Source organism: Pygoscelis adeliae, unplaced genomic scaffold (genome assembly GCF_000699105.1).
Source record: "Pygoscelis adeliae isolate BGI_AS28 unplaced genomic scaffold, ASM69910v1 Scaffold134, whole genome shotgun sequence".
In the NCBI taxonomy this organism is placed as follows: Eukaryota; Metazoa; Chordata; class Aves; order Sphenisciformes; family Spheniscidae; genus Pygoscelis; species Pygoscelis adeliae.
The window spans coordinates 817,064-829,732 of NW_008824716.1; the positions used below are offsets into that span (position 1 = coordinate 817,064).

Sequence of the window (12,669 nt, forward strand, 5' to 3'; positions counted from 1 at the left end):
CTATCAGTATAAACCAGACATGGTCTGTAAAGGAGATTTTTAATGTAAAGCCAGGCATGCTGGCAGGAATGTGAAGGAAACGACTCTATTTCACCAAAGTAGCCAGATTTTGATTGGTTCAGCATCCATATAGCCTTTAGTAATTTTTGTGAGACTTTGTAAAGGAAAACAGTTAGTATTTGAAAAGCTTTACTGCCTTGACTCTGTTTTGGACAAAATCATGCTCCTACACAGAACCTGACAGACTTCCATTCAAGAGAATCTACCTATAGTCAGGATGCAAACAGAGCTATCAAAAGGACGTAGAAACAGATTTCTTCAGAAGCCTGTCATGTCTCTCTCCTCAGTGGCACCCTCATCAGTCAATGTCTGTAAACAAGTTGTCATATCTAAATTTGAGACAAGCTTACAAAGCAAAAAGCTTCGTGCCTTCTAATTAAAGATTTGTATACTGAGATAATTGGCAACCGGTGAGGAAGTATCAGTGGTGTAATATATAGCTAATAGTTGGTGGCTTGACGGTGTGACAGATGGGGATAGCTTCTTTAAATTATGGAGCTTTTATATTGGTATTTTCAGGAAATGTCAACAGCATGATTATATTTTCATTAATGTTGTCTTTCCCATTCATTGTTTTTGGTAGTCATTATCACTTGTTACCTCTTGTCTCTAACTGTACAATCTACTGATAATTGTATAGGATGCCTCACAATGGACCTGGTTAATGACTAAATTCCTAAACATTGCCACAGTACAATATACAGTGTTAGTATTTACTAAATATTACAAATTAGATATGGAAATTATTGATATTATAATTATGACTATCACAATAAAGTTAGTAAAAAAGAATGCGAATATCACACAAATTCTGCAAGTGATTACACAAATTCAGTTAAGTTTTGGATTTAAGAGTCATTGTATTTTTAGGTGCCAGCATTGAAAAAATCCCACTGTAAAATCTGTGGAACTGCCTTGATCAAGGGTAGGAAAATGTGTTATATTAAAAATGTTTTTTCTAATAGATCCACAAACCTCTTCTTTTCTAATAATTACTGCAGTTTTGTTTCTCTTCTTTTCTAGGAAACAGCTTTTGGGCTCTACAACAAAGATTTATTGTTTAAGACTATGAATTTGTCAGATTACTAATGTTTCCCTGTAGCTTCTCAGCTAAGTGCAGGGCTGGCATAGCTAGCCCTTGTACTTTTCCTCCCTGCAGCCCTGGGCTAGGAAGAGTTTTGTATGGTGGGATGGGGAAGAGGCCAAAATATCCTTTCATGAGTGTCATATGGTCTTTTTACTGCATATTAGAGTAGGTGCCAGTCTGACTTACAGGCAAACGTTGGAAACCAAAACTGGGTGTCCATTCTCAGCCTTCCTTTCTCTTATTATAGGAAGAAATGAGACACCCTTTTTACTAGTCAGACATTTTCAGTTCACTGCCAACTATAAACTTCTGTGTTTGTACCTTTGAGAAGCATAGTAAAAAATTTCAAGGGCCATGAGCTGTGCCTGGGCCACAGATAGAAATTGTTTTTCTGCTGTGGAAGTTTTGATGTTGTTGTGAATTTTGGAAGCAGAGCCTATCCCTGTCTGTGACTCACAGGTCTGATTTGCCTCCAGAACAGCAAGGCAGAGGCCAAAGACCCATTGTTGGGATCTGTGGACCAGCCCGCTGTGAGGATGGAAAATTTTCAGGTAACAGAAATGTTTTCTTGCTCTTACACTGTCTTTAAATAAAAATATATGATTGCCATTAAATTGTAAGCATGAATTTAAAGCATACTTCCATAAGAAAAATGTTAAATGTTCTGTAGTGCTCCATGTAATCCTGAAATATTCCTCTAATATTTATGGTTTGGGACAAATGTGAACTAGAAATAAATCCATAGGCCCACTATCTTTGTATAGCTTTTGAATTGTTTTATGCCATGTCAATATAAAAAATATATTCTCTTTTTCCTGTGTCCAGAAAGCAAACAAACAAACAAACAAAAAAAACCCAAACAAAAATCCAACAACCAACAATAGGGAAACTGTGTTGGTCTGTTATAGACCTCAGAAGCTTGTAGTTATAATATCAGGAAAAGACCAGGAGATCCAAGAGGTTTAAAAAAGTGGCAGTCCATTCTCATTTTACTGCCAGTCACTTTGCTAATCTGAGCTACATAATTGCTTTGCCTAACTGAAAGGAGCCTTTAAACAGACAAGCCAATATAAATACTCAGATTGGAGACAGCTCTGTTTAATAACAGCAAGCATGTGTATAAAAGTATTTGTTTACCTCTGCTCATTTATGTCAAAATCAATTGTAATTAAACAGGAACCCAACCACAGAAGTAGTACTTTAGCTGATTGTTCTCATCAGAAGTGTCATATAGCCCCAGTGTTTACGACATGTCAAAGCAGCCCATTATTTTTCTCCTGTAATAAATACCTACTTATAGTCTTTTCAGTTCTTTAGTAAAGGCAATTGCCTGTCTCAAAGAAGTAAGACACATTTTCATATAAATTCTGGGAGGTTTTCTGGTCATATTACAGGAATTACTGAAGTTCTGAAAGGCAGAGTTATTTATATTCTCTATTAGACATTGGATGCCATTTATTGTCAATCTTTACACATATGTACAGAAACTATGGATCTTTCATATCTATTCAAGGTATTAAAATATATAAAACATACTTTATTTTATTAGTCTAAAGCAAGTACTGGTGGGTTTTTTTTTTACGCAGTGTGTTTCTGGTTAGACCAGAGAAATGTAAGCTACAGAGGATTTTACACGTTGTTTCATAATTGAGTGAATTCTAAATGGAAATACTTTCAATAATGAATACAAATTCACAACATCAAGGGTGAAATGAATCTACCTCGTAAGGAAGTCAGTGTGAACTCCATGCATGCATTCAAAGGCAGATCTTTCCCTTTGTAATGTGAAACAAGGGTCAGAAAACCTGTGCATTACTGTTCAGTCTGTAATGCAATGAAGAATAGAGCATTTCAAGAGTGAAGGTAGATCGTATCAGCAGTGTGAAACTGCATGCTTCAGAAAGAAGACAACATACATTTTAGAATGTATTTTTCATTTGGAGCTGTTAGTTGATAGTTATTCCAGTCAACTGAGTCAGCCAGTGAGCCATCCCTGACAATTAATGATTATTTTTGCACTTCCATATTTATAGAAAAGAAGAAAATAAAAAAGGTCAATTAGAAGGAGGTGTTCATGCCATAGTAAAAGCTACGAATCACCTGTTGAAAGAGGAAAAAAGAGTAAATAAGTAAGATATCTGAAAGATAGCCTAGCATTTCCTCAGACAATAACAAGTAACAAAAGCTACTGACATCTTAAAATATTCAGTGTTATTCACATACTTATCTAGCCATATTCTTATTTAGCCTTGATTAATGAACATATGGTAATACAAAGCTACTTTTTTTTTTATATTTTGTGAGTAAAAAGTTCTTAGAAAAGAATGCACTTGAAGGACCATTTACCAGGTCAAATCTTAGAAATTGTAATGATCCGAACTCTGCCTACCTTGTTCAAGTTCAAATACAATTTGATAACATCATTTATAGGTTTTGGGAGAAATATGATTGTCTAGGTCTAGGTCTAAGTATATGTCCAGGCTTGTGTATAGGGGAAATCATATTTTAAATATATGTGTATATACATATATTTACATACATATATACATATATATAAAACCATATATGTATATGTGCATATACATATATTTAAAGTCTGATTTCCCCTATACATGAGCCTGGACATTTACTATTACATTATATGGAGTACTTCGATACAGAGTGAATAGTGTTCTTCATTTTATAAACATATTACATGAAATATTTCTTGAAAATGTTTGTGTGTTGATGTTTTAGGTACATAGATCGTTTACTTTTCATTTGCTTTTCTGCTTTGTGTGTGTATGTGTAATTTAAATAATTAGGGTCCAATTAAATTAGAAAAAATAATGTATTTATTAACTTGGTTTGGCTACATTGAGTCACTGTTTAAAAAAAATAATTCTTAAGTTTCTTCTTTGTTATCATTATGCAAATTTCATATAATTAGTGAGTCAAACTAAGATACCGTATTTTTAGCCATAGAAAAGAGCCAACTATCTAAAGCATTAATTAATTAACTTTATAGTGCAATATGTTTAGGGTGAAATCAGTACCCATATTTAATTCTGTTCACAATATTTATGAGGAAAACACAGGAAATTAAAGATAGTGCAATAAAAGTATCTTTTGCTTTAAGTTTGCTACAGAAGGCAGATGTTAAATATAGCTTCTCTGGTGATATAGAATAAAATATGTAAGATATGTCTTATGGTGCACCAAAATACATACCTTGCATTGCATTTTATGTGTTGCCAACATAACTTTCATCCTACACCATCTTAAATTTCTATCCAGTATACATCATCTGTCTAGGTGACTGTTGTTTCCAGATAGCTTGTTTCCTTTTCTTTCTACGGCTGATAATTTAGCAGTTCTATTTTAGTGTATGTTCTCCCCTAAGTGCATTAAGCACTTCTGACTGTTTACCCTTAGAGCTCCAGAGAATTAGGAAAACCTCTAGGCTGCTTCTGTTTATTGTACACACTTGCACTGTTAGGGGTTTATTTTCAACAGGAGGGAGACAAGCATAGAGATAAAGACCGATGGTGCATATCACTCTACCACCACGTCTTGCTGTACAGCAGTGTATGACCTATTTTACATATATATATTTATATATTTACCTTTAAATTGATTCTGTTTTCTCATATATACTAATTTGGCCCTTGGTGGTGATAGTTCACTCTGTGTTTATAGTTTCTGCTGCTAGTACAAAAGTGCCTGTTCGATTTTCTTCACTGTCTGCTAGCTGTAGCAGTCAAAATTATAGGCTAATGGTGAGACGAGCAGCTTATAATGTATGATAATCAATACTCAAAATCCATTTCCTATGATGTGACATAAAAAAGTGAAGTGAAAAGACACAGATTTTCAAGACCAGAGCACCAAAGCTCAGGCAATGCAGGTGGTTTTCACTTCAAGGTCATTCAGTATTTGTTTCTTCTTCTTTTTTGGCTTCATATTTAATTCAGTCACTGTTAGGATGCCCAGGGAGCAGAAATGGAAAGTTAGTCGATACTGTAAATATGAATGCAAGTATAAAAACTGCTTTAGTAAATGCAGGAAATGAGAAGGGGAAAGAAGATATAGCATGCAATATATATAACATATATATGCTATATGATATATCTCTCTCTTAGAGATTGCCAGCAAACTTTGTATTTTTATTGGCAGTAATGAATAATGTAAATACTGTGTAAGAGTTATCATCATACCCAGTGTATATGTATGCACATGCACAAGAGCTAAGAATTTAAAATCTTAGAACATAACTTGGTTATAACAAAATTAACCTAATCAGTCTTGAAAATCTCAAAGCATAGTTTTTGGCACAGTACTGAATACCTAGTGTAGTTAACTTATTTCCAGTGGCTGAGAACTTCTCTGATTTTTACCTTTCATCTAAAGTTTGTTCATTTCAATCTCAGTTCAGGGAATATTTTTTTTTTTTTTTAAACAAATACAGTTCAGTCAAGTTTTAGAATAAAAGACAGTGTCGAAATAGAATTTTCCAGTTGTATATTTCATATGCATATATATATGTTGTCAATGTAGATAGCAGAGAATTGTATATAAATATATGAACATTTATTTAATGTATTTTAAGATAATATGACACAGAACTACTACCTGAAAGGCAGGAAGACTTTCCCTTCCACAGATGGTCTTTTTTGGTTTAATGAAATTGGCTGTAATGTATTGAAATCTTACCAATTGTGTTCACTGATGGTCTCCCAGTCTGCTGTGAGCTCTTGACACATTAAATATGGTTATAAAGTTTTACAGGAAGTTCTACTTTTTTTTCTGTGAGAAAGGAAGGAGCAAAAAGGAGTCCTACTTTGATGGAATAATTGAAAAGAGAGAGAGCAGCAGAGAGAAGTGTTGGTCCATTGATTGTGCAGCTCTGAGCATTTTATGGTAGTTAACATGCAGCATATATTTATTTTCATCTTTTGTTAAAAAGGGAAAAAATTATTTACAAAAATTTATACAAAAGATAGTTAAGTTTACAAAATAAAAGTTAGTTGGAAAACTGATTTATTGCTTAGGGAAACCTTTAAAAATGCCAGAAAACGTTTACTCAGCATTGTCATGAATTCCATATAAGAGAAACATAACTTTAGATATGGTTAGAGAAAATCCTAAAGAAAACACCTATTCTTTCTCCTTACCATATAGGTTCACTTTTAAAGCTAGAGGCTGAGCTTGCCGCAAATCTACTCTGTAGGATTAGGAGGAAGAGAAAAAGAACAAATTAGTTAATAGTAAGCATTTGCAAAATCTAAAGTTCTAGAATTAACATTGAAAGGGTTAGGCTTGGGGCATTTTTTGTTTGTTTATTTCTGTCGGATTTCTGTGATAAAACATAATCAAACCTGGCTAGTATTAACTATTGCCCATCCTATGCTAAAGCTTGGTACCTTCCTCTCCAATGCTCTTGCTCCATGTCCCTTTTAAAATATATTGATTTGGTTTGTTTTGAGGAGTTTTATGTTTTCCTTTTGAGAGAGAGAGAGAGAGAGAGAGAGAGTAGCAGTTTCACTTGGCTGTTTTAAGCAGCAGCTCTTTGATGCTGTAGAAGCTCTGGAAAACGAGATACAGAGAACCTTAGTGGAGGTGAACTAATGGGTGGAATGAGGTGTATAGCAATGTCCTTTATTTGTATGGCTCCCTTTTCATTAAGCAATTGTCACCACATATGGTTGTGCATACTGATGCCATCTCATTTAAGTGAAGTAAAATCAAACACCACAAACTTAAATCGCTTCCTTAAACTCTTCTCAGTTCTGTCACGGTGTTACAGTCCCAGGTTTGGGGTTGTCTTTTACTCTTGCTTTTCATCATGATAATTCTAATTATTATTGTACACTAAAATCAGTGTGCAGCTTACTTTTCCTTGGAGGTCATAGAATCATAGAATGGTTTGGGTTGGAAGGGACCCTGAAAGATCATCTACTCCAACTGCCCTGCCATGGGCAGGAATATCTTTCACTAGATCCGGTTGCTCAAAGCCCTGTCCAACCTGGTTTTGAAATCTTCCAAGGATGGGACATCCACAACAGGTTCTCTGGGGAACCTGTTCCAGTGTCTCACCACCCTCACATTAGAGTTTCTTCCTCATGTACAATCTAAATCTACCCTCTTTCAGTTTATGCAGCCCAGGATACAATTGGCTTTCTGGGCTGCAAGCACACATTGCCAGCTCACAACCAATTTTTCATCCACCAGTATCCCCAAGTCCTTCTCCACAGTGTTGCTTTCAATCCATCCATCCCCCAGCCTGTATTAATACTGGTGATTTCCCCGACCCAGGTGCAGGACCTTGCACTTGGTCTTGTTGAACTTCATGAGGTTCACATGAGCTCACTCCTTAAGCCTGTCAAGGCCTCTCTGGATGGCATCTCTTTCCTCTAGCGAATCAACTGCACCACTCAGCTTGGTGTCATCTGCAAATTTACTGAGGGTGCACTCAATCCCACTGTCTATGTCATTGATGCAGATATTAAATAATGTTGGTCCCAGTGTGGACCCTTGAGGGACACTACTTGTTACTGGTTTCCACTTGGACACTAAGCCGTTGATTGCAACTCTTTGCATGTGGCCAGCCAGCCAGTTCCTTATCCATCTAGCAGTCTATCTATCAAACCCATATCTCTCCAATTTAGCAGCAAGAATATTGTGGGGGACTGTATCAAAGGCCTTACAGAAGTCCAGGTAGATGACATCCATAGCTCTTCCCTTGTCCAGTGATGCAGTCACTCCATTGTAGAAGGCCATTAGATTAGTCAGGCACAATCTGCCCTTGCTGAAGCCACGGTGTCTGTTTCTAATCACCTCCTTGTCTTCCATATGTTTTGATATATCTTCCAGGAAGATCTGTTCCATGATCTTACCTGGCACAGACGTGAGGCTGACTCACCTCTATGAATTTTATATTTAAAGCCTTTCTGTTACATTCTTTTCCTCGAAAATCACTCTCTGTTCTCCTCTCCCTGTACCTCATTCTCTCTTGATTTTGATATTTTTTTAGGGCTTACATCAGTCTTAGATTTTAAACTCTTCAAGGAAGGAGAACATATACAGAATGACGCTTTTGCACAGAACTGTACCATTAACAAATATCAGTTCTGAGTAAATTATCTCACCCCGATTTAACTGATCATTGTGACATAACACAATTTTATTTAAATTAAAGTCACTTTTATTCATGTCTTTTTAGAAATGTGAAGAGTCAAAGCTGTTTACACTATTGAATTCTCATAGATCACCTTCTGTCTCAGGTTTCTGCAGTGCAACTGTCCATGAATCTGGTGGTGATATTATAAGATTACTAAGAATCTATTTTCTAATTTAGAAAGATGACCATCACTTAAATTTTCCCTATCTTTGGGTAAACAAGTTTGTTCTGCTTTTCTGAAGACCTGTTGTGCATGTCTCTGTGTGTCTGTTTCATCCTTACATTTAAAGGTATATTCATAGTTTTTTGTCTAACTGAAATTCAAGGCATTTTGTAAATACTAAATTCCTCAAATAAAATGAATATTTGAACCCATCTGCCCATTTTCCGGAAGAAAATGCTTAATAGCTAAAGACCAATGTATAGCTGATCGAAACCTAGAATAATCCTAAAAGGTTTTATTCTATTAGTAGTGACTAGAGAGTACTGAGAAGAAGAAGAAAAAGAAAGCAACTTGGATCAGAGTTGTGTTTTTCTAAAATTTTTCCTTATCCCTGACATTGGATTAGAGTCATGTGTACAATTACAAAATGATAAATGGTGGCCCAAACATATTCTATTAGTATAAAATGACAGACAAGCTAAGGTTTTTAAAGCAGGAAGTTTTCTTTATGTTTTTGAATTGTAGAACAGGAAGTATCAAAATTTATGTTCTAAAAATGTAGTGAATAAAAAAATCTGATTTAACTATATTCTTTGAAAGAAATAAGAATATAGAAATCCTATCTGAAAACATTATCAGTTCAAATAGTGTGTCATGGTTTGTCATTCTTCCAAATTGTATGTATTGAGCAAATCCTTTTTCACTTACTTGTACCAAAACAAAAAAGGGGAAAACTGATTACATGATCCATACTCATGTCTAATAAAATTGCAATATGCACTTTTTGACAAGCTTATATTTAATGCATACTGATGGAAAATTCTAGTTCTCGGTTCTCAGCAGAAAAAAAAATAAGCTTTTTAAGAAAACCTTTTTATTTTGTGACTGTCACACAACATAACAATTATAAATGAAATGGAGGTGACAAAAATGAAAAACCAGCTGGCTGATTTTTATGAAGTGTTTGTATTTCCAGAAAAGCAGTCATTTCTCAGTTATTTGATTTGAAAAAAAAATCCTGATAATGCCTTTTGAATTCCTTAAGTACTGTTCACTCTTTTCTAGGATGAGTTTTACAGAACAAAGACTAACAGATTTCTACAGCAGATTAGTTTACAGATGAAGCTCAATTCCACTGAGAATGATTCTCTAATGACCCTTTTATACTTCCATTGGGCTGTGTGAATGCTTTAATATGTAGAGAACAGAGCTAAATAAATCTATTGTCTCAACTAACAGGTTTATGCAATCCTTCTGAAATATTTTAATTATAACTTCTTCTTTTTCTCCATAATTAAGAAACCAGGTGTCATGTAAGCCCATCATGTGTTGATCATAACCTATCCATTAGTTTAAAGAAATCCACTTATAATTAGAGTTTTTTCTCTTTCTCCTTTGTTTTACAGAGCAAGAAGAATGTGTTAACTGCACAGATGAATGCAGAGTGCTTGGTCATTCTGACAGGTGTTGGATGCCACAGTTCCCTGCAGACAGTCAGGCTGAGAATGCAGATTATCGCACAAATCTCTTTGTACCCACAGTTGAAGCTAATGTTGAGACTGAGACATACGAAACTGTGAATCCCACTGGGAAAAAGACTTTTTGTACATTTGGGAAAGACAAGAGAGAGCACACTATTCTCATTGCCAATGTTAAACCTTACTTAAAAGCCAAACGTGCCCTGAGTCCTCTGCTTCAGGAGGTTCCCTCAGCATCGAGCAGCCCAACCAAGACATGCATTGAGCCTTGCACCTCAACAAAAGGACCACTGGATGGTTGTGAAGTGAAATCAGGAGCCTTGGCTGAACCAAGCAGCCAGTACTTGTCAACTGACAGTCAGTATCTATCGCCTAGTAAACAGTCAAAAGACACTCCTTTCATTGCATCAGATCAGATGGCTAGGGCCTTTGCAGATGTGCATTCCCGAGTGAGCCGAGACTCGAGTGAGATGGACTCTGTTCTGGAGCAGTTAGACCGTTCAGCCCGGGATCTAGGCAGGGAGTCGGTGGATGCCGAGGAAGTTGTGAGAGAAATAGACAAGCTCTTGCAGGACTGTCGGGGAAGCGACCCTGTGGCCGTCAGAAAGTGAGGGGGAAAATAAGGACAGGCTGGCAGTTACATTCCTCTTCTGCTGATTAAACATAAAAAAATAAATAAATCCCCTGGTTGTAACAGATTTACAGGAATGAAGGAAGACCAATGCTGCTTTAAGGCTTTTAGTGAACATCTGAAGTGCCCACAAGTATGTTCTTTTCACTGCTCTTTCTTTTTGACAGATAACACTGGTTTCATTTTGACCAAACTTTCATTAGGACAGAGTCAAGTACACTAAGAACAAAATGAAAGAAGGAACGGTGCCATTTTGACAATCTGATAGGAAGGTGTGAGAAAGGTGGAATGGAAATATGTCTGATACTTTAAGACTGTCCTCAATAGCTGATGCTGACTTTACTGTTTACGTATAAACCCCAAGAAAAACAGGGTTGAATAATTCTGATCTGTGGTGGATTTCCAGCAGTCACCACAGGCTTCTACTGAAAGTCCTAAAAAGAGTTCTTGTAGTAGTCCAAGCGACACCAAACATTAACATTCATTTGTGGTAAACATTTATGTACAAAGTTATCTGCCACAAATATGAAAAAAAAAAACAAAAACAAGAAAACAAAAAAAAACATTCCAGATCATTATTCAACAAAACATATCCTGATCATTAGTAAAACACTTCATATCATATTAAGGTTAAATGTAAAATGATATAGTCCATCTTGTCCTGCACACACATAAGCTAATTCACTTGATAAAAAAGAAAAAAAAGATTTTAATATCTATTTAGCATTTTAGTGTCCAACAAAACTATAAATAGTTAGCGGTAAGTTTTAAAAACACCGAAGTAAAATAAAGTTTGAAAAAAAAATAGTTACCTTTAAGGGTAATACACAAATGAAATTAACATTATTAACACTTTTTTATTCATTTGTGGACACTAAAATAGCTCAGGAAAGTGAAAATGTCTTAGACATCCACAAAAATCACATGATCATTTAAATGTGCAAATGTAAGAAGATTCAGTGTGTTTACATCAAATGACATATTTTTATTGATTTATTGCAGATTCAGTGCATATGAGCCAAATTGTTGAGTGTATAAGAGCTATATTGTGTATTTTATTAAATTAATATATAGTTGTGTTGCAAAAATATTTGGGCTTATATTGTAAATGGCAAGTGTTGCCTCGGTAGCTGTCGAACTCTATGAGTTTTGTTTTTTCCTGCTTCCTTTTCCCGATGGATTGTGGGAAGCAGCGCCTCAGAGCAAAGTCTCTTGTTTAATGTATGGTCTACGAAGTACTGCAGTACATAATCTGTTCAAAATGTGTTTGAGTGAGCTGATGGAGCTAACTGAACGGCCTACAAATACATCCATCAGTCATGGTTGTGTGCAAGTCCTTGTAGAAGCTTCTGTTGCAAACCCATGTTTAATAACAAAAATTACACTTGAACCAACATCTGGAACCTCCTTGGTTTTGGGTTTGTTTTTTTTTCCCCCCCCAAATACATGCAGCCAGCCTATTTAATGTAGGATATTTGATTGACTTCTTAAGAGATGCCACCATTTTCAAAGTTTTGCTATTAAGTTCATAGAGCTGAAAAACATGTCAGTGCCAGTGTGGCATGAGCAGTATTTTATCTGATTCTTTAGAATGTGCAATTGCTTACTGCAGTTCTAGATATACACTGCTTATTTTGGGGGGTATTTTTAGTGTGGTTTTCATTTGTTCTGAGAAGTATTTGCAGAATAACTTGGGATATAGTTTCTAGGGTTTTTTTTCCTAAAGGTGTTTATATTGCATTTGAAAAATTCAAAATTGCCATCAGATAAAAGTTAAAGAACAATGCACATTCAAAATGAACTTGCACAGAACAAGAAGAAGCAGAAGAATAAAACATTTAGCTCAGGATTTTTCCCTTACAGACTTCAGATGCTCTGTTGGAAATACCACTATGGCACATTGTTTAGAAATGATGTATTGGGTTTATTAAATTTAATCTGTACTATACAAACATCTATAAAAGAGGTTGGCAATCTCAAATCCCACAAAGCCATAGTTTTCCTCAGTTCAAGAAAGAAAGCTGACCCAACAGCCTGTTTTGATGTGGGGATTGCTGTTAAATAGTGATTTTAGCTAGCCAGTCCTACAAT

General features: G+C 35.4%; 1 protein-coding gene across 1 annotated transcript in view; it reads left to right on the top strand.

Moving 5' to 3' along the window:
• PCDH17 (protocadherin 17) overlaps positions 1-11,101 on the top strand; it is an 86,306-nt gene extending 75,205 nt beyond the window's left edge. The window contains exon 4 of the mRNA XM_009323203.1: positions 9,876-11,101. Within this exon, the coding sequence (XP_009321478.1) occupies positions 9,876-10,558 (683 nt within the window). The 3' untranslated portion in view covers positions 10,559-11,101. The remainder of the gene's footprint in view (positions 1-9,875) is intronic.
• Positions 11,102-12,669: the final 1,568 nt, after the last annotated feature.